At 41.7% G+C, this 23,330-nt stretch overlaps 1 protein-coding gene across 1 annotated transcript; it reads right to left on the bottom strand.

Annotated features, from left to right (window-relative positions):
* Positions 1 to 3,164: 3,164 nt before the first annotated feature.
* On the bottom strand, positions 3,165 to 23,092 carry LOC149866917 (keratin, type I cytoskeletal 23-like). The gene is made up of 8 exons (XM_090044442.1): positions 22,538 to 23,092; positions 17,542 to 17,624; positions 14,581 to 14,737; positions 9,041 to 9,202; positions 8,808 to 8,933; positions 7,498 to 7,718; positions 5,553 to 5,584; positions 3,165 to 4,557 (listed from the first exon to the last, which is right to left on the bottom strand). The coding sequence occupies exons 1-8, from the start codon at positions 22,940 to 22,942 to the stop codon at positions 4,454 to 4,456; spliced, it is 1,290 nt and encodes a 429-aa protein (XP_089900568.1). The 5' UTR covers positions 22,943 to 23,092; the 3' UTR covers positions 3,165 to 4,453.
* Positions 23,093 to 23,330: the final 238 nt, after the last annotated feature.

Here is a 23,330-nt window from a genome sequence, read left to right as displayed (position 1 = left end):
CCAGGCTGGCTCCATTCTGTGCCACGCAGGTCTTGGATGCAAGGCCAGGACCCACATGGCATGGCACAGAGCCAGCCGGACCTGGCCCAAATGCACTGTGCAGTTCCCAGCTGCAAAGCTGGGGCCTGAATGGTGTGGCATGGAGCTAGCCTGGCTAGGCCTATCTCATCCTGGCAGCACATGGTTCCCTACTGCATGGCCAGGAGCCACAGAGCACAGCACAGAGACGGCCCGGCCCATCCACTCCCAGCAGCATGTGGTTCTCAGCTGCGTGGCTGGAACATGTACAGCACAGCATGCAGCCAGCACAGCCCAGCTTGGTGGTATGCTAGAGTGCCAGAACCAAGGGAAGTCCCATGCCATCAGACTGGGATGGCTCCATGCCTCCATGTGGTACTCCTAGCACTCTAGCCAGGACCAGTACTTGGAGGCACAGAGCCAGAGTCTCATGATCGCTCGTGGTCCCCCCCACCCATTTTGACCTGAATTTCAACTCTTGGGTTGGAAGGGCTAGGGAACAGCCCTTGGCAAAAGCTTCTGCTAGCCAGAAGCTTCTGTGGGGTGGGGTTGGAGCGGGATGCGATGGGTCAGGTTGGGGTTGGGTTGGTTGGTTCCTGCTGAAGCTGGTAGCTCACGCCACTGGCACCTCGTGCCACCAGTGCCTTGTTGGTTTTCAGACAGGCAACCACCACCAGGTAATAATTGTCTACATTTTAGAAGGGCCCCACGAGCTGGATAGAATAGCCTGGTGGGCTGAATCCAGCCCACAGGCCACATTTTGCCCGCCTCTGGTCTAGCTCCATCCTCTTTGGAACAACTCTTCAGGAAGCTGGAGGCTGCTATTAAATCTCCTCTCAGTCTTCTCTTCTCCAGACTACATAAGCCCAGCTCTCTCAGCCTCACCTCATAAATCATGTTCCCCAGCCCCCAAACCATTGTTGTTGCCTTCTGATGGGCTCTCTCCAATTTGTCCACATCCTTTCTGCATTGGGGGGGCCCAAAACTGAACACAGTACTCCAGATGTGGCCTCATCAGTGCTGAATAGAGGGGAATAATTACTTCCCTTGATCTGCTGGCAACACTCCTACCAATACAGCCCAGTATGCCTTTAGACTTCTTGGGAACAAGGGCACACTGCTGCCTCGTATTCAGCTTATTGTCCACTATAACCCCCAGGTCCTTTTGTTCAGAGCTGCTGCTTAGCCAGTCAGCCTCCAGCCTGTCCTGGTACATGGGTTTATTCCATTCTAAGTGCAGGGCTTTGCACTTGTTCTTACTGAACCTCATGAGATTTCTTTTGGCCCAATCCTCCAAATTGTCAAGGTCACTCTGAATCCTAGCCCTACCCTCCAGCATGTCTACTACTCCCCCCAGCTTGGTGTCATCTATAGACTTCTATGCCAGCTTCCAGGTGAAGATATTGAACAAAACTGGCCCTGGGACTGACCCCTGGGGCAATCATTATTTAAACTATTCTTTAAGGGATATTAATTAGACATTTTAGAAAGCTAAAAATACATATGTTCATATAAAGCAATTCTAGTAATATATGTTTAAAAACAAATATATAACCATGAAGTACACAGAAATGTGTTGATCTGAGCTGTGTTCTTGTATTTCCTGCTATGATCAGATTCTTTCAGTAATAGTAGATTTGTAAGTTGTTATTAAATGTCTGCTCTCCTGTTCCATTTGTCATAAGGTATAATCTAAAATGTATAGGTAATCATGAAGTATGTGTGTGGTAAAGTTGACTTTTGATGGGAGTGAACTAGTGCAGTATATCGGATGACTCAGTGAAGTAAAAGTCTGAGACCTGAGTTCTATTTCTAACTCTGTTGCTTTCCAGTGTCCCTATTGTGACATTGGACAAATCATTTCACAACTTTGCATCTTGGCTTAGCTATTTGTAAAATGAAGATAGCAGTATTTATCTCCCTGGGTGCATCTACAAATTGCCCTATAGTAACATAGCGACACAATGATCACATGGGTCTACATGTGATCACCAGCTCTGTCACTGTAGTGGCGCGATCCCCCAGTACAGTGCACAGTTACGGCAACATAACTGCGGAATTTACCCATGCACCATGCACACAGTACTGCACTGTGCTTTAGTATGTCCAAAAGGAAGTATTAAAGCACAGTGCTGTAGCAACCCCTTTGTCTCATCTGAAAGCCACCTCAGGCATACACCTATGGATTCCCCAGTGGACAGGAATCCTTTGATGGCAGAGCTAGCCTCACTTCTTGAGCAGAATTTAAAGCAGCCCACTGCATTGGAGAAGTTAAAAGATAACTGAAAGTAATGCAAAAAACATGTTTAGAATCAGTCCGGTGTTTTCTTGTCCAGAAATTGTTTGTACCATTGTACCAGGTCTGGCTGGTTGGGTCTGCTGAGCTCTAACAAAGGACAGGTTGAATTAGCCTAGGGTCACCAATCCAGTATTACCGGTTTTACTCCATTTAGACAAAGCATTAGGTAATTCATTCAAGGCCCTCAAAATCTTTGTGCAACCAGGGTGGGGGTCACCAACTGGTTCTGGCATGCCAGTAAGAATGAGTTGTGTCATAGGGCTGGAATTTGTTTGTTTTAGAAGTGCGTTTGTCATGAGTTGCTGAAGTTTTCACCTTCCGTTAAACCTTGTTTCAGTGCAAGCCAAATGACAAAATATATATGCAAGCCCATTTGAAGTGAGGACCAGCTGGTACAAATGACTTACAATGTCTGTCCTGTTGACGTGAAACTGACCAAAAGAAAATGTTTTTGTCTGATATAGATGTTTACTGAGTGTGTCACCCATAAAAACCTGTTATGCTCTGTGTCGTCTTGCTTCCTTTAATCCATTTTCCTGTCGTCCCAGCTTGAATAGCCATTCTTGTTGATTCTGTTTCCCTGATTCTACACTTTTCATTGCACTTCATTGCCACTTGTTCTGTTACTGCTGAGATGACCTCTTATGACTATGGTAATATGCTGATGTGTTGTGTGGGGAGATATTAGCTACAGTGACTGTGAGTTTGTTTTTCAGGCATACCAAAGCTTTCCTTGACTTCAGTGACAATTAATATGGGTCATCAGACCCTTTTTCTCATTATTACTAGAATAGGTCAGGACTTCTTTTCTTGTAAAAAATGTTGATTATAATAAACATTGTTTTAATCAAACACCCCTTTTTAAACATTTTTTACATTTTTTTGAAAACACAAAACAAACTGAAAGTACTCAATTTTTGGCATCTGAAATCCCTAAGGTGTTCAGTGTTCATCTATTTTTAATGAACCCTTGCCTTACCTCCAATAGTCAATGAAATCAAACATGTCCCATAAAAAATTGTTTTGACCAAAATTCTTTTGCAGGAAAAAATGTTTAAACCGCAAAAAACCAACCATCTTAATTGTCCCTGCCCCCGCACCAAATCTGATCCTCACAGGATACATGCTCTGGCTCCTCAGTACTTATTGCATCTTTCTGTCTGTCTCTTTATCTCTGTTATTCAACACCATCAATGGGAGATACGAGAATCTGTTTCAAGGAACCTGTCAAGTGATGGTTAATTGGATCACAGAGAAAATTTGGGAATGGGAAGGTGAAGAAAATCACTGGACAAATTACAATCTCTAGTAATAATAATAATAGCAAGTGATGAAAGGAACATTTTAAGAGGCAGGTGCCTGTTGCAGAAGCTTGGAGAAGAAAATAAGCATTTCCACAATGGGCATTTTATCCAATATAATTTAAAACAATGCTAAAAGCAATGTTGTTTAAAACCCTGACATTAAAAAAGCTATGCACAGGAAATACCAGGCGGGCCTTTTTTTAGGTAATAAGCACCTATAACACTTTGTGACGTTGTCACTCCTTTTTGGGTATTTTTTATGCTGATCCAGGTTCAAGAAACTTAAGTTCTTCATGCCTCTTGAGTCTGTCAGTGATTCTAAATACAAAAAGGCTTCTAAATGGTTTTTCTACACCCCCCTAACTACTAACAAAAGTAATTGGAACAAATTTATCTTAGAGACATTGTGTTTACAGTAAGAAGAAATACAAAGTACCTGAATTTGGCACAATAGTTGGGAAATTATTAACTTTAAATTACCATTAGTTCACAAAGAAATAAGTGAATTGCAGATGGAGATCAGCAGATTCATGGCACTGGTGAGACATGTGTAATACATACATTAGCTACATGGCTTGATCATTTTCATTGAATGGCTTGTCCTTCATGTCTTAATGGTTAGAAGAATTTTTCTTCAAACTAATAACAGCAATAATGACACCTAGCTTTTACAAAGATCTTACTGAGATCCTCAATAGATCTCAAAGCACTTAACAAAGGAGGTCACACTCAGCCCCATTTTACAGTGGAGAAACTGAGACATAAAACAGCGTTAGAACTTGTCCCATGTCACACATCTGGGCTTGGCAGAGCCAGCAAGTAATATGTTGCTTTATTCCAGCTGGTGGATTTCATTTATGGTGGTGGACACCACATGTCCATCCACACTGTCTTGAACAATTGTCTTCAGCCTGTGGTCAGTCGATGCAGTGTGTTCTGAATGGAAATAAGAAATGTATCAGTTTATGAGCCATATCCCCAAGTGGTATTACATGCCACGTTTTCCTTGAAGTCAATAGCTAATTTTGCTATTAATTATACTATTGCTGGAAAGTTACTTTGGGGTTAGGTTAAGTCAGGGCTAATGAATATATACTGCTAATTCTCAGCAAGAATAAATCCAGTTTCAAAGTGGATTTAGCTAATCCATAATTGTGATAAGACACTGAATGCCTCTAGTCTTACTCCTGAATAAAACTATCCGCACTAAGACAACCAGGTCAAACTTTCCCAAATGTTTCTTTTGAGTCAAAGGGAAGCTACCTTCTAGCTCAGTGATTCTCAACCAGGGTGCTGTGGCATCCTGGGATGCTGTGAGATCCATTCAAAGGTGCTGTAGGGTGCACAATGTTAGCACTGTTAAGTGTGCATGATTCACAAGATAAACCCAGACATTTCAAACAGAAATTCACAGTGTTAAAACCATTCTGACCTGCCGTGTCCTTTCTCAGTTCTGTATAACAGGAAAATAGCTCTGTTATTTTTCTGTAGTCAAAAAATGAGTGAAAACTAAGAACTGGCATTTTCCAAGGGCTGCCTTGAATTGAAGAGGTGCTTTGAGTCTAAAAAGGTTGAGAATCACTGTTCAAGCTGATTTTGTGGAGTTGACGCTGCTGTTCATGGATCTTGAGGGTCTTAGTTTGAGGCTTAGCTTTTGGTAGTATGTTTCACTGATTGGGGAAGTTTGTTCCAAAAATAGGTTGTAAACTGTTGACAGACCGGTACATGCTGCATGAAATTAATTCTTGAGCAAGGGCTACATGTCACTTTGTTCATGGCAAAATATGGCTTAAGTGGGGACTTAAGTGGTTCATTAACCTTGCATAGGCCCCCACATAGGAATACATTTAATTTAAGGTATTTGTGACAGGAATTTCCAAGAGCATTGAAACAGTCACTATGAAAAAGAAAATACAGTATGGAGTTATTACCTTTAGCACTTGATTCCAAGTTCCTTGTTATCCTGTGAAGGAAAGCAGAAAAGAATGGATACGTTCTGGTATGTTAATGTAACCACTGTGCCAGTATGTAAAGGACAAAAACAAAACCATTTTTTTTTACTATGAAGGGGTTCACTCTTCACTACTCTTGGGTCTAGTTACTCTTCCTTTGAATTCTTCCTCTGCCCAAATAGCTCTGTCTTGTTCACATTATGGTTACTTATGAGAAATGTTATATTTTATTTTGAGCTTTCTATATGGGTAGAGTTAGGACCCTTCAGGGTGCTGCTAGGAAGTTTGATATTTGTCCTGTCTCCCTATGATTTTCATCTATTAGTATCACAAAGAACTTTCCCTTGTCCGGTTTATTAATTCCCAGGTTTCATTGTATTGATAACAGATTCTGTATTTCCTGGTAGCAGAAAGGACTGGGTGTCCCAGAGGTTTCTAAATGCTGAGATTCATATGCATCAGAAATGGATAAAGTCCACAGTCCAATTAGTAAGGGGCAAAACATCATGGTGAGATTTGTGTTTATCCAAAGCCTGTCTAAACTGTCCTCCAAGCTTTTTGCTTTTTTTTGATCTATAAACTGGGACGAAAAGATCTAAAAGACTAAATCCTATTTCCTCTTATGCTCCTAAATGGTGCGCACAGCTGCAGAACTGATTTTTGTTTGTATGACTACACAAAGTATGCAGTTCACCTCTTCCTGAGTAAGCCCAGGTGTGCCTGCTAGCTAAGTATGCCCAGTTGGGATGGGCTTTGGTTGAGCAGCAGCATGGTGAAATACTATCATTCATATATGTGTATAAGGCCAGGTAAGTCCTGAAGTTTTAGTCACAAAAGAACCGTCTTAGGTGAAGAAACCCTCTTACCTTTTAGCTTAATGGACTAGTAGCTAGGGCACTTGCCCAGAGAGCAAGAGACACAGATTTTAGATTCCACCCACCCAGGAGTTTGAAACTGCATCTCCTGCTTGCTAGCAAATTGCTTTAACCACCAGGCCATGGTCTAGGTATTTTTGAAAGCCTTCTCTGCCCCTGCTCTTGAAGCTAGGCCAAAGGAAGAGCCCAAAACAGAAGGCTTGTGCCTCAATGAGATGAATGCTGCTGTGGCAGGAGAGGACCTACATTCTATCCTAGGCTCCTGTCTCCAACGGGGCAAGAACTTCCCCCGTGCTGCTTATCTAAGAAATATTAAACGCAGCAAGTAGGGGATTAAATTCAAGAAGCAGACTGGAGAGAGAGCAAGGCAATGTCTGTTATAGCAACCTTCTGGAAAACAGGATAGATATTCCAGCTCTGTCTGGATGAGGGTGCACTAGAATGTAGGTGTCCTACTTCCTAGGCAACTGCCCTAACCACTAGCATATTTGGAAAAAGGTGGGAGGGCCCTCCTGCCTTCTCCGTTTTACTTCCAGCAGGTACGCAGGTATGGCAAAGCTATTTTGCCACAGTGTGTAATCACAAACTGTATGGAAGCACCAGAAACTGCAATTGCATGCTGTATATGTGTATTTAGGTACATAAAGCAAACTAATATTTAGTCCAAATAACTATGCATTTTAGTGAAATTTCCAGCTTGTCTGGAGTGAGTCTCCATGCCCAAGCCCCTTTATCAATTAGTATCTCATATGCTTTTAATTATGGTCTATACACATAAAAAGACCGATTCTTATTATGAGTTTTAGTAGTGTTGGAGTGATGTTGCAACTGTGATGGTCCAAGAATTAGTCAAGAGGCAGGGATTTTTGTTGGATCAAATACATGGTAAAGCATTCTTGTTTAGCTTTATCCCAAACATGCAGTTGATCCAATAAAAGATATCACCAGCAAAAATCCTTGGCTCTTGCACAATTTCACACTTGAGTAAATACAAATACATAAATCACATGAACATGATGACTGCTCAGATCAGCCTGACTTTGCCTTACTCATCAGTCCTTCCCTCCAACAGCAGCTGGTAAGTGGAAATCTCTTTCTCCAGGCGGGTTTTGACCCCAAGAAGAACCTTGTACTTGTTGCTTTGGCACCTGACATCATGACGGAGCTCACTCAGTTCTTCCTGACATTTGGAGATGAACTCTTGTATATTCTGCAGCTTAGAGGCATAGTGAGCTCGGGTCTCAGACAAGGTATCTTCCAGGGCATGTTTCTGAAAGAACAGATAAAACCATTCTTGTTATTTCTGAGGTGGCTATAATGTGTCAGGTGCTGCACAAAAATGCCGAAAGACACGGTCTGTAACCAGAAGAACTTGCAAACATAATGGGAATTTTTACACATGCTTTTTAATCAGTGAGCTGCACTAATGGGTGAGCCGCACATCACATGTATCAGCATCCCTGGCCATCCCCGTGCTGAAAAAAATGGTGGCAGGGTGCTTTGAACTAAAGCTCATCAAACGTGTTTTATTTCAAAGTGCTCTGCCACCATTTTTTCAGCAGGGAGACGCACGTTGACACTGATACATGTGACACAGAAGGTTGCCAGAGCGTGTCAATTTTCATGTTCCAGCAGACTCCACACACATGTAGGATCCCAGGGTTCCAGTCTGTCAAACCCTTAGTCACACTCATGACTATCTTTGTGAATTCAGGATAGGTCACACAAGTACAATGTTGCATGTACATAATTGTTTGTAGAAATGGAGCATAAATCAACCTATCCCTATTCCCCATGCTAAAGCCTCGTTTCTTCTTTAATGAAACATAGGAATGAACTTGTGATGATATCCAGAATTATAACTAATCCTCACAAGAATTATTATTTATGGCAATGTAGTAACAGCATGTTTCTGGCCTGATTCACCACTCTGCTCGTCCAGTTTTACAACAGGGCAACTCCTTTGTTTTCAAATGGAATTATGCTAGCATGAAACTGCTTTGAAATGGTCATTGATCATGCCTTTCTTAGGTATTAATCATAATCAACTTGAAACTCCTCACAAAGACTGAGTAAACATAAATATAGTTCAAGTCATACCTTACAAATGCTTTTTCTTTCTGGGTATAGTGTTAATAGGATCTTTAAAGGCCATATTATTTCTTGTTATTAACCTCTGCAAAGGAAATCCAGAACACACATTGCACTTTGAAATATTCATCATGCACTTATGGTCCTATAACTTCATGGAAGTCAAAGATGCAAGGGTGTAAATGAGAACAAAATTTAGCCCAAGTCATAGGTTCCTGAAGAAGTTATTGAATACAAATGACCTGCCATTGCTTTCCTTGGCTGATACCTTGCTTAACTGTGCCTGCAGCTCAATCTCCAGGGTCTGGAAAATGCGCTTCAGGTTCTTGATCTCTTTGTCATTGTTCTGTATTTGTTCTGGGCTGGTGGTCACTGCCAGGGATGCTGCTGAAGTCTATGGAGCAAAAGCAAGTGAAAAGTTTACTGATACTGATATACCCTTTATAAAAATAGACGGTCTGTTAAAATTATGAGAAGGAAGTTTGTGTAGCTCTCTGTTACCTGCTCTTTGTACCAGACATCAAGGCCTTGGTGGTTCTTTTCAATAATGGCTTCATAATCCTCTCTTATCCCTGCTAGAATCTTGACCAAATCTTCTGGTGGTGTTGCTTTCACCTTCACATTAACGGTGACATCCTTGGTTGAACGTTGTTTGTGCATATCCTACTCAGATTAGCAGAGGATAAGAAATAAGCATTTGTGATGTATTTATGAAAAGGGGGAGAAAAAATTCTCATTACCATCTTATCTCATCCATTCCCATCCTCAGTGGGCACATCTATGTGAGACACTTACTGTGCATTAACCTGATAACACAGCACAGTAGTGTGTCATGGCAAAAAACTTGCTAATAGCCAACTGCGCCACATTGTTAGGCTAATGACCAGTAAGCATTACTAAACAACTGTGTGCCAGCACTACTGTGCAGTAATTTTAGGTACTGCACATTTAGTTAGTACTTTATTAAGAAATACTAAACTAAATGTGCAGTGTCTAAGGTGGATTAATGAATGTGTAGATGTGCCCAGTAAGTAGCACTAATTTTTTGTTTTCATTCTAATGAGTTAATCATTATACTCGCACCTATGCTGCTTGGACCTGACAATCTTAAAAGACTCCTTGCAATTTCATTCAAGGGACAAGTAAAATTACTTTACAGCACACTTTACATTTCATGCAGAAAGACTCTCACCAGCCTATACATTGTGCACACTAAAATTGTTGGTACTGGCCTGTATGTTAACTCCATTCCTGTGTTCAGCCAGGCAGGTGCACTGCCTGCAGTAATTGTTTATTTATAATTATAGGATAACAGACATCTACACTGACGTGTTTACTAATCTGATCATTCATTTTAAATTTCAGACCCACCACTTTGAAACACCATTATAGCATACAACTTCATAAGGAGCCAGCTACAGTGAGCACACAGAAGAACCTAGACAATTATGGAAGTGCTCAAATAATTAGGGAATTCAGATTGGGTAGAAAGGAGGCTACTTTTAGTCTAGCTGAAATATTCCCTAGTTGGGGCATTCACTTCCTGAAAAATGAGTAGGATTCTTATATGTATATGGTACAACAAATATTGAATCTGCAGAACATATGACAAGACACTAAGATGTTTATGAGAAAGAGGTTGATGGCCTTTATTGAAAAGGAATCTTGTGTTTTTTAACAGTGTGAATGCCAAACCCAATCAGGTCTTCTTCATTTTCTTCAGACCCATGCCATTTAAGACATTAAGCTAGTGATTCTCAACCAGAATGTTAGGGCAACCAGGGGCACTGCAGGGTCCTCTGAAGGGTGCCCCAAGGTTTGAGGAGATAAGCCAGGGGTGAGGAGATAAGCAAATAAGTGCAGGCTCTGGCTTTTCCTTACCTGGCTGTGCCCCCGATCCCACTGCCCAGCCCCTCTGCAAGGAGGTAAGCACTGTAATAAATAAGTTAGTTTTTGGAATGAGATGCTGCTCAATTCATAAAAGGTATGGAGGGTGCCTTGTGTCTAAAGGGTGCCTTGAGTCTAAGGAGGGCTACCTTGAAACTGAAAAGGCTGGGAACCACTAGATTAAAAGTCTTATAAGCTAATAGGGCTACAGTAAGAATTAACATATCTATTCATCCAAAATCTGAAACAGCTAGAGTTCAAAATCTCCTACAAAAGTTCAGCGATGTTTTGATTAGTTGATTTAAAATGTTTCCATGAATTTTTGAGCTGAAGGGTGTTTGCTCAAGCCAGAAAGGAGAAACACCGTGTAATAGCATGACATGGCCAAACCAATGGTCTGCTTCTGTTCCTTCTCCTGCTGTAGGAATAAGCCAGAGAATTCAGCCAAAAACTGATGCTGCAGCCTGTTTTTGAAAGATTTCTAGGATCATGACACAAGAACAAGCACTGGAACTTCCAATGTTTATCTGAAGGAACTTCATATTGGGCAGGATCATTTAAGTCCAGTTGTAATTTCATGTAGTTTCATGTAGATAGATGTTAGTCCTTATGAAATGATAAGTTTAGGCGAGGTTGCTAAAAAAGTTCTATGTAATTGCTAGAGGAACAATTAGATTAAAATATATAACTACTGTGTAAACAAGATGATTATAGAACAAGTCAAGCAGGTGCGATAACATTCCTTCCAGTGTAGCGCACACTGATACCACTTCAAAAGCACCCAGAAAAAGCAGCACTCCAGGACATGACACTACAGCCTCCAAAATGCAGACTGATTGGACACTGTCAAATCATTTTAGTGTGTCCAGCTTCCTAGACGTGTTATACCTTAGTTATTCATTACTAGGTATGCAAGGAAACCAGCTAAGGGAAGTCTCACTTGTCTAGTCTTTGAATTTCTATTCTACTTAATAGTACACTATGATCTCAAAGTAAGATGCTTAGGGAAGAATCCTATTTATTTTTATTGATATACACGTATATACCTAAATGGTGTATATGCAGCCACAGACCTGCAGTTCGTGGCACTTACGTATAGTTTGCAATTCATCTCTGCATGTTCAAGCCTATGTGGGGCCCCTAATTATGTTCAGTTACTGTTTTCTGCCCGGGAAGCTGCTTGGTAAAATGGGATTGCCACGTATGTGTGTGAGGCTGGGTAAGTCCTAAACTTTTAGTTACAGAAAAATCATGACTTGCTGGTCTAAGATGCCAGAGGACTATGGGAGAATTGTGACATTCCTGTCTTTTACCCCAATAGCCTAATGCCCAGGCCTCAGTCTAAGTTGTCCCCTAAACCTTTCATTTAATATTGATTGGATAAACAGCCCAACCTCATTAGGAGGAGGGGGGCCCAGGTTGGAAGGCAGGCTCCCTTTCTTTCTAAAGCGTGATCACCTCATTGAAAAGCATGCCCTCTGACTTGCTCTCTTCCTCCTGACTCCACATATGCACTTCTTTGGGTGCCACAGTGAGCCCATTTCAAAGGGAAAGCTGGAGAGGGATCAGGATAATGCCAATTGGGATAATGGATTGGTGGTTAGACCATTTTTCAGGGAAGCAGGATATACAGGGCCAGGGCACCAGCTTTAAAAGGAGAACCAGAGTAGAGCTTGGAGAATGCTTGATCTGTGGCATGGTGGTTAAATTGCTGTAGTGGAAACTCAAGAAGACAAATTTCAAACCACCTGTAGACAGGGAGCCCCAGGTCCCAGGTTCTATGGGAACCCTGATTCCCTGGGCAGGGAGCTCCGATTCCCTAGCTGCCTGGTGATGGGGGCTAAAACACAGAAGGGTCCTCCTCATGAATCTAACAACTGCTAGTCACAAGTTTTGGGTGGCAGATGCCACCATGTATCAACAAGGACTGCATGCATGTGTCTGGGTATGCACATGGCCAGTGCATGGACTATTGCACATGTAGTCATCTATGTGTGCAGGTCTCTGCATCTAAGAATAAAATTCATACCTGTCTGTAAACCAAAAAATAGCCACCTGCATGACCAGGAACGAAAAGAATTCCACTATGGGTGGATCCAGGAGGGCAGTAAGGTGTGTGGCCACACCTTCTTTGGCTATGTGACACTTTCACAGTGAGCTCTCTGAGCTCACCCGCTTATTGGCATGGGTTCCTGCTAGAGTCACAGCTTTGGTGTGACTCTGAAGCCCAGGGGGTGCTTTTCCCCCCTTTCCTTTACCACCTCCCCCCCACCCCGGCTGAACTCAACAGCAAGGGAAAGTGGGAGGACAAGCAGTGGCGTTACTCACCTCCTGGGCTCCAGAGTCAAGACAAAGTGATGGATCCAGTAGAAGCCCACAACAACAAGCTGTGCTCACTGTGCATGCATTGCACAACCATAAGAGAGTGCAACTGTACTCCGCTTAGTGCCCTGGATCCACCCCTGAGCTCTACTCATGGGCTAGGGACAGAAGTTACACATAAACCAGTATACGTGATCAGAAACCAGCTAAAATCTATAACACAACAGAAGTTCAGTGCACATAAACCACTTTCAAAATGACAGAAACCAGTTTAAGATAAACCTGGGTGGATGTAGTATCAGACTTAACTGATTAGGTTAAATCAGTTTACTGAACTTCTGTCCTAGATTACTTCCCAGATTCAAGTTGACTTACAATCCCCCCCAGCGTCCCAGGATGCTTTGCACCTCCCCAGCAAATCCCTTCTTGCAGGGTGGGCAAGCTAGGCTTGGCCAAAGCTGCCTGCTCCTGGCAACCAGGGAGGCATGCTTTAGCACCCCCCACTTCTGACCTACTACATTGCAGGCATGTGGCTGCATTTCCAGAACAAATCTCAATGTCTGTACACTTGCTTAGCAGTTCAATCTATGCAGTTTAAACTAACCCATGAAGACTGTATCCATTCAGCCTCAGGCTTTTTGAATACCTGTACTTAGCCATGGTGTTTAAGTACTTCAGTGGGTAATGACTGAGAGTTTCTGAATGAAGAAGACATGTTCAAGTACTGGCACAGCAGTGTGGGGACAACAGCACACAGCACTAGAACAATGAATGGCCAGTTTTAATTCCAAAGGGTTCTGATCTCACTAATTGCATTTAGATCTTTGGAAAAATGCTTCGTTTCACGTTGCAGAGCTTCATGAAATAATTTATTTTAATTTTGACCTCTCCAGAGTTCATCATCCCCAAGTCCCTTAACAAATATTCGTTTTGAGTTTTGGGTGCAGAAAACCCAACAATCTCAAAGTAATCCTCAGCTGCAGGGTATAAGGGTCAATATGAGATTGAAACTAACAATAGTGATAATTTCATCCCTTAGGAAACACTATGGGCATTTGTACATGTACTGGGGAGGGGCTCTTTAATTAAAGAGCTGCACTAATTAAAGCACCTGGAGTGTCTCGTGTATCAACATCCCCATGCTGAAAAATGGCAGCAAGGGTGCTTTAACTAAAGTTCATCAAATGAGCTTTAGTTAAAGCACCCCTGCGCTTTAACTAAAGTTCATCAAATGAGCTTTAGTTAAAGCACCCCTGCTGACATTTTCAGCATGGGGATGCTGATTGAGATGCTGGAGTCTGGCACGGTAATTACCATGCTCCAGCAGACTCGATTGAGTTTGCTCCAATGTGCTGTAATTACAGTGTGCCTGAGCAGTGTTGCTGGTCATGTCTAGGCACCCTATATTACCTCAATAATTTCTTCATGTTATTCTTATCTATTCTGTTGATTATAAGAACTAATGGAACAGCTAAAGATAATGCTTATTGGTTACTGGTTTTACCTGCAGCTACTATACTTCTGCAGTCAGTATATATATAATTATTTTTTAGAACATTCCAGTAAAATAGGGAAGTATTACTATTTTATTTTACAAATGTGGTAAAAGTGAACTTTTCTTAAGCCAGAATTGAGTGGATGTCTTACTTGAAATTAGAGTTAGAGAACTCCAATCTATTAGATCATGTATAAATGCAAATTTTAGGTATGATCTAGCTCTCTTTGAACATTATGAACCCAAAATTATCTACCCCATGTATAAACCAATTTTTACCACCTATCAGCAAAAGACGTGTATTACAGGATATGGTAAGGGCTAGAACACTTCCTACCGCCTCATGGTCTTTCTTCCTGAGTATGTGCTCTTCCCTCAAACCTTCAATTTCCATTTCCAGGTCTGTTGTGACAATGGTCAGGTTGTCAAGTTCCTTACGCAAGTTTTCAACATCAAATTGCACTCCTTGCCTTTGGTATTTTTCTGCTTCATACCTTTATCAGTAAAGAGAAAGCAAAACATGCTTGTTGAAACCAGGTCAGGTCCTGAGATCTCTACAAATAGCATCAAAGAGAAGCAGAGGCAATGAAATCTTTTGTGAGAGGAGGTGTGGAATTTGGAAAAACTATATGCTCGTTCTAAAACATATACTTTCTATTTTTCAGAAATCCTGAACAATGAACTCTGTTGTACTATTATTTAATTCTTTTTCCTCACCACACCACACTTTATGATGCTAAGGGAAAATAAACCAAAGTGGGGTTTTCTTTCATTTCCTTGTTCACATACTAGCATTCATCATGTCTGCACAGCACTAACAAGACATTTTTCAAAGGGTCTGATGTGCTGATTTATGATGCATTAGCCATTTTTTAAGGCACATTAAGCACACAGGTCTACACATGTGCACCCTTAATGAGCCTTAAAAATGACAATTTTTGGCTATTTGTGCCTAAATTTGATACCTGTAAAAGCACATATCGAATTTAGGCATGAATAGCTAAAATGCCTTAACGCACATATGGACACTCTAAGGCACATTAATGCTGTGCAAGTCAAGTGACTTAGGGCTAACTTTCATCCCATGTTGGTCTGCACACCGCATTAATGTGCCTTAGCACATACACATGTACACAAGTACCTAAAATGCCTTAATGCACATTGGGCAAATACACATTAAGTTTAGGCACATGTAAAAGTACATGTAGACACATCCATAAATTCTAAAACTTTACACAATCCTTTTCACATAACATGCAGAATATAATGCCTTCTGCAGTCTGCTCAAAAGTAATCACCATGTGTTCTAGGAGAAAGGACCAGGGGAAAGATTGTGCTTCAAAGCTAGCTAATTATGCTCCTTTTAAAACAACTCCTGAAATTTACTGTGTTTAGGAAACTAAATTCAAAGAAAATACCTCACAAAGGACCTTCAAGTTTTGCCTTCAGTCTGGAAGAGTCTGTGTTCCCCTGCTTTCTCCCCAGTCTCAGATACAATATAACAAACTTTCTGTACCATCTGAATTTGCTACTGAAACGTCTACAACTAATTCCTCAGCTGCATGTCAGAATATGATAATCACACCATAATCTCATCACGGACAACTTTCCTTTCCATGAAAGCATTTTCCACTGTTCCACTTTTTGGGAAGCCACTGAATGATATATCTAGTTAACTACTAATGAAGGGAAAGGAAATGCAGGGAATGGAAAAGAAGTGCAGAGAAAGTACAGGGGGTACAGTATCAATCTATAATGGGGAGGGGGGTTGAGTCTTAAAAGAAAAGAGTAATTTTCTTATTTATTGCTTAAGGTTGGTAAGGCCACTTTAATGACTGATGATCTCTTGCAGAAAGGAGGGAATTATTCAGTTTTGTTTAGGATCCAGCCTACAATATTGTAAAACCTCATCCTGTACATATTTTTGTCTGGCAATTTTCAATCCCAGCCAGACAAGTGGTGTTCAACCTTTTCCTTCAGAAGGAATAGATGAGTAGCGCCTGGTCTGTCTACGGGCTGGATCTGGGTTGGTGGTCCTGATCCTGTCCCTGGGGCAGATGTGGCAGGCACCATCTGCCTCTATGGAAGAGGGCAGCCTGACCCCAACCCAGCCCCATGGGTGGGCAGGGAGGGTGGCCCAGCCCCACAGAGGGGGAGAAAGGGGCATGGCCCAGCTCCAACCCAGCCCTGTGGGGGGAAAGGGGTGTGGCTTGGCCCAGTACAGATGTGAGGGGAGGAGACATTGCCCAGCCCTGCAGGGGGAAGGAGGCATGACCCAGCCCTGGGGTGGAAGGAGAGGTAGGAGGGCAGGAGATCGTGGCCTAGCTCCAACTGGCCCAACAGGAGGGCAGGAGGAATGGAGTGTGGCCTGGCCCCACAGGGGAATTGGGTTACAGCCCAACTCTGATGACTGTGCAGGGCTTGGGGTTTGGGAATTTGGCAGGTGGGAAGGTGGCCATATTAATGGCTACTGCTCCCCTGCTGCCAAATGTCCTGAACCTCGGAGAGCCCTACAAGCCAGGTGCCAGATCTCTGTGGGCCACATTTGGCCCATGGGCCAGAGGTTCAGCATCTCTAAGCTAAACCATTCAGGTTTCTTGTTCAGATAAAACTCTCAATACAATGTGTTGCTGGACGAAACTGTACCCTAGAGCAGAGGTTCTCAAACTGTAGTCCACGGACCACCACTGGTTTGCAAGCTCCATTCAGGTGGTCCACAGAAAGGTTGTGGAGCAATCAAGAATATCTGTACTTGGCTCTGCACTTGATTTATTTTTTCTGACAATGGAGATTAAGTGGTCCTCTGAGACCCTCAGCAATTTTCAAGTGGTCCGCAAAAAAAAAAAAGCTTGAGAACCACTGCCCTAGAGGTTCAGCAGGCACCAATCAATCTTGCAACACAACTGTGGGAAACAGGAGAGATTACTGAGGGAAAGGGGCTGCTATTTGTCAGGAAGAATAATCTGACAGCCATGGGAGACAGAATGACAGAGGATGGGGTGGAAGCCAGTATTAATTTATAGTTAGTGTTGAGTCTGTAAATGCCTTTTGTGATAAAAACTAAGTGGCTGCAGTAAAGTCTGCTCTTCACACCCTGACCTAAGTATTGTAAAAGGGGTGATTTAAGATTGTTCAATGATCTTTCATGATTGTACTATTTATTTATTATCCCACTCTCTTTTATTTTTATGTATATTGTATATTGATTTTTATTGATCAGATGTTACCCAAGCACTTCAGTAGAAACAAATCTTATACAAATTGTTACCCTTCCTTACAAAAAAAAGAAAGAACTTACTTGAGTCTGAATTCTTCAGATGCTAGTTTAGCATTATCAATCTGCAGAAGAACACTGGCATTGTTGATTTTGCCATCCTGAATCTGTAAAATACATCTAGAGTCAACCACATCCATAGCCAAATCAAGGATGCTCAGCATTTCCATAATGGAGATGTCTGAAGTTCTGGAGTTCCTATTGTCTGCAGGAATACATTTAGGGTAAAATTTGGGGGCATCTATACATGTGCTTGGGTGTGGGGGGAGGCATTTTAATTAGAGTGGTTCCCGGAGAGTCGCTCTATTTAAAATGCCACAGCATCATATGTATCAAGCCCCTGTGCATTTAAAAATGGCCATGGCATGCTTTAACTAAAACTCATTTGACAAGCTTTAGTTAAAGCACCCCCATGGCCATTTTTAAACCCTCAGGGGCTTATACATATGATGCTGCAGTGATGCTACAGCATTCATGTGGAGCAGACTAGATTGAGTCAGCTTCTCCGCGTTCTAATTACAACGTGTTGGAGCACATGCATAGGCACCCTTCAAGTCCTCTAATTTATGTGCTTAGGAGCCTAAGTGACAAAATGATACTTAGGAACCTAAGTCATTTAGGAGCTTTTGAAATTGTTTATCCACTATTCTCAACATTTTTTTTCCTTCATATCATTTTTCTGGCCACAGAGTAAGTATAATCATTTTAACCATTTTTGACAATGAACATGAATAATATCACATAGGTTTCATATTGGTCTAGGATGACAGTTACTCTTTTTTTCTCTAAACTGAAAAAATATTGTACTTATTAGAGGATCTGACCTGACAGTCCCGGAGAAGACATTTCTTAGCTCTGTTTTCAGCAAGGAAATTAAGCTGTGTCTAAGTGAATACATCTGAAGTTGGTAGAACTAATAATGGGCTTGAAGTTTGGCATGTGCTTACATGGCTGCTGAATCCAGGCCATAGCCCAGAGGGCCTCAATAGCCTGGGAAGTGGATGCTTGTCAATGGATCTCACTCTTGACCTGAAAGGATGGTCATTTGGGAATTAAACAGGTATTCAGTCTTCACTATCCATTCAGTGCTTCATCTCCCACTATACTGAATGTGCCACCAGGGAGTAACAAATTCTTGACAATCCCATTAGTGTTTTTGTGATGTGGAAAACTGCCCTAGGAGGAACAGGACTAAAAGCATGAGCTTGTTTCAAGCAGATACAGGGAAAACCAACAAGTGATGGCTTTCAGTCCTGACCAGTGTGAGGTAGGCTTGAGCCACAAGTCTGAATTTGAAATCCCCACAATCTAGTTTCCTAAAAACTAAAATAGTGAGTCCTTTTCCAGTTATGAAAGAAGAAGAAAAACATGGACATTTCTACTTCAGCCGTCACTAAATATTTCTATAGGAAAACAAGGTGAAGCATGTCAGTATAAGAAGGCAAAATCATGTTGTGAGAGAACTCCCAGTGGCTTTTCGAATAACACCTTTTGCACCTAAATGAATCTTAAAGGAACCAAGAAATTTGAATCATGACAAAATTATCCTGAAGTGTCAAAAGTTGACTTTTAATTTGAGAAAACTGTGCATCTGCTATGTTGAGCAGGCAGTGCACATGGGCAGTTTCACTCCACCTCAGGTCTTGTAATAAGACATGAAGAAGACCAGCTGAAAAATACAATAGCACTTGGCTGCCTGGAATGTGTTACCTTGTCAGGAAACAAGAAAAAGAACAGCAGTTGAAACCCTTTTTGAGAATTATAGACTACGAGTATACTGCCTCCCAAACCAAGCACAAAAATTATAGCTTATATAGGTCCTAAGTCCCATTCTTGAGCTCTCCTGAGACAGAGTGACTGAAAAGCTGTGCTCTGTACTCAGGACCCCTCTAAAAGGTCTGTTTTGCATAATTGCTAAGTGTAAGTGTATGAGCAGATCAGGAGCAAGTTGGCAGGGCTTCTGTCTTGGCAGCAGTCCCAGGCTTAGCAGAGGGGTGGTATAAATCTGGCCATCATTTACACTGTGGAAGTTCATCCATGAGAACAACTCAGACAACACCATTCATGCTCTGAGTACCATAACTATTTCATAGTGTGGAAAATCAATAACAAGGATAGATGACTCCTGCCATAAAAGGACAAAGAAAAGGGCTTAATTTGGGATACAGTATATGTATTAAGTGAGTCTTTGTTTGTACAGGGTGCTGAAGACTGCCAACTGGAATGCCACTTTAAATGTGGACATCTGGCAGCTTAGAACTGCACCAAACTGTTCGGTATGCTCTATAGAGACTGTGAAAGAGCCACAGCTGGTTAACAAGTTTCCAACACTGATCTAAATGACAGGCTAAATCCAGGTGTCCATTTGGGGTGTAGGTGGATTTCAGCTACCTGAGTCACAAAAAAGAGATCCATAATCCACCAGCATCTGCTGTAGGTAGCCATCCCCTGCTCTAAATACTTTTAGGCAGTGCCCTCTAGATTTCTCTCAATTAATCATATCATTTGTTGCACTGAAGGTAGAGTCAGCAAAGCACTAAGTTGGTGGAGAGTTCACATCATGCCTACCAAGAATTCATATTCAGATTCTTCCTAAAATCAGCTTCGTAGACAGCCTCACAAGCAATGCCCACCAGGGCTTTAGTGAGCCAGTTTGGCGCATGAGCTCTGTCTTTCTAAATGATTTATACATCAGTTTTTATATTTACAGTATTACATCTATTTGTATCTTAATGGGTACTAAAACTACACTGACCAGGAAATAAATTGTATGACCTCACTGCAACACCAGATGCAATATTGAAATTATGGAATGGGAACAGAATGTATGGTCATAATCCAGACCTCCTCTCAGATCAATCATGGAGTTTACCAAGGTAGCAACCAAGGGCTCATCAGGACTCAAAAATTATTAGGAAAAATTGTTTAAATTAGGGTTTCCAAACCAGATAAAATAGTCACCAGTTTTGGAATAAGGGTAGGCAGAGCCCTTGGTCTGGGAGCTCTTAGTTTCAGAAATCCAAGTGTCAGCCTGTATTATAAGGAGGTATCTTCATTATAAAGACCACAATAGCAGTAAAATCCTCAACAGTGAGCTGTTTTCAGGCAAGAGGTATTCTACTGTCATCATAGGCACCAACTTTTATTTTTGCCAGGGCAGGGCCTAAGATGATGGGCATGCGGAAAGTTTTACACATTTCGGGTGACAGCCCCCTTCTTGAGGGGGGCCAGGGCCTTTGGGCCCCCACCTACTCAGCACCTCTGACTCTTGTAAGTGTTTTCTGCCTATGGATGCTTGATGATAAATACGGTCCAACTCCCACTGCAGACTTTATCCTGATTAATCCAGTGTTTTAGGTCCTTTGATCTTTCTGACTTTCGTTCTTTGCCCAGGAAGATTCTGCCTTTGCTGGATTCTGTGGGTCTGGAATCCACGGAAGATGAGAAAATCTGATTAGTTGTAGGCCAGGTATTGATCTCTGGATCAGATGTTTCTTTTTTTAAATAAAATCAGTTCTGAAACAATACGCCAAAAGACTGATGGTCTTTTCCTATCCCCAGCACAGACATAGACAGTGGCAATTCCAGCTTCCCTGATGTATTGCCTATGGCCAGTATGCCTCATCCTCTGCCTGGAGGGAATACCTTTAGCAGGGAGAAAGGTGTTTCCATTCAGCCCCTGGCCTCCCTACTGTATTTCAACAATGGCTGATTAATGTCAGTTAGCAGGTGTCTCTGAATAAGACTTCTCAAGGTCATGAGAAATTCTAACATCCCCATTCCAAACAAAAAATGGCATTCATAAGTTGAAAACAGCATTGTTGTGTAGTTTTGTTTCTTGTCTTATATGGCAGTGTTAAATTACTCTGATTAGTCACAGATGATTGCTGAGTTAAATGGGTTTTATTATGCAGACAGATTAATATTATGTTTAAATTTGTAGCCACGTGAGTTTGTGAGTTTAGCAGGCTTATTGCTGAGTGCTGATAGGATCTAATAGTGCTAGCCAGAAATCTTCCTTTAATTACAGTGAAAGCAGCATCCCAAAGTGAATTTGTCCATGCAATTTTCTTAATTAGAATGGAGCATTCTCTTTTCTTTTTCACTTGTATGTGTTCTTACAAAACCATCTCCATGGAGGTCACAATAAATGAAACATAAAGTCACCTGTGTGACCTCTGGTTCCACTAACTCCATGACAAACCTATTGTGAGCTCCTTTCTGGGTTTTTTGGTCATTTGCTGGAGCACTGGGTAAACTTGACCAAAACCTATAACCTTTATTGGTGCTACAACAAATGTTAAAGTGACCTCATTTTGTCATATGCTTTCCAGAACAACATCATTACTTGCCTACAAATATGTTTGGAGTAACCAGAGCCTGCTGCAAGGACATTGTAAGTAGTAGGTAAAACTATTGTAGATAATGGTGTGCACAGAGCATCTACTGACTGATTCATGTTTATAACCTATCTGTACATAATTCATTGGATTTCTTTGGTTTAGCACAGCACATTTGGATGATTTGAAAGCTATATTATCTCTGTCTGTTGCAGGACATTCACAAATGACTTCTGCTGGGGGTTTTTTTATACTCTTTCTGTTTTTCTATTTTTCTCATTAGTTCAGCTTCCCTTCCTCCCATAATACTTGGCTACATTCTACTCCCTTTGAAAGAACACACTTCTATATTTTGCCTGCCTTTCAATTTGTCTTTGTATTGCTTACCACAGTGTGCAAAGAAGTCAAATTATGCAAAATATGGCAGATCAGTGCACAACTTTCCTCCAAAAAAAGGGAACATCTCTATATGCATTTTCATCTCTAGATGCCATAGGTCTTTCCAGCATTCACTTCTGTTCTTTCCCTTCGCCTATCTCCTACTATTCTCCTTTAGTACGCAAGACAGCTCTCATTAATATCTGTAGCATTTATAATATTGAATCTCCATTTCTGTAAAGACAGCTGTCAAAGTGAAGGAGGAATGCAGAATGATGCAGGTATATACAGCTCTCACTTACCCGTCCTTGCATGTCAGCGATGCTTTGCTCAAACTGATTGAAGTCATACCGCTTCCCATGAGATCTGTTCTTGTGCCATTCTACGATGCAGCTTTCAAGCTGAGCATTGGCTGCTTCCAGAGAACGTACTTTGTCCAGATAGGCAGCCAAACGATCATTCAGGTTCTGCATCATCTGCTTCTCATTCCCACCCAGGAAAATGCTATCTCCATGGCTCATACCAGTACTTCCCCAAGATGCCCCTACTCCAGGGGGTCGGGTAGAGAAGAGGGAGGCATGCATGCTGCTGGCCCCAGCACCTGTACTTGAAGGTCTATAGAAACTTCCTATATGGGCCAAGTTACACCTTGCAGCACTCCTGGGGGATCCAGAAGAGAACTGGAAGGGACCTTGACTGGAGCTCATGCTGACATCTGTTAGGGACCTAATCCAACGTTTGACTAACTAGCACTCACTGAGCAGCTTGTTATCCTTCCCTAAGCAGTTTTATGCCTTACCCTGTGGGAGTTCCCTCAGATGAATGACTATAGCAACAAGATTGTGTCATCTTGAAACATGTGCTTCCTCTTGGTCAATTCTGAAGCATTTATGAGCCTGCACAGACTGTTGTTATTATTTGGAACCACAACTGCATACCAGGTTCCTTTTCTTTTTCTTTTTTTGGCTTTCTTTTTTTCATACAGTAACAGTGAGGTGTGGCTATAGGTGGTAGGTGTGGAGCAAGATCTGCGTCAATCTTTTCTGTAACCTCACAGTAAATATTTTGTTATTTATTTGTTTTAAGTCTGAAGTA

This window comes from Crocodylus siamensis, chromosome 4 (genome assembly GCF_052110815.1).
Source record: "Crocodylus siamensis isolate JL-2025a chromosome 4, ASM5211081v1, whole genome shotgun sequence".
In the NCBI taxonomy this organism is placed as follows: Eukaryota; Metazoa; Chordata; order Crocodylia; family Crocodylidae; genus Crocodylus; species Crocodylus siamensis.
The sequence above is the reverse complement of the archived record's forward strand: the minus strand, read 5'-3'. Positions and strand labels throughout refer to the sequence as shown.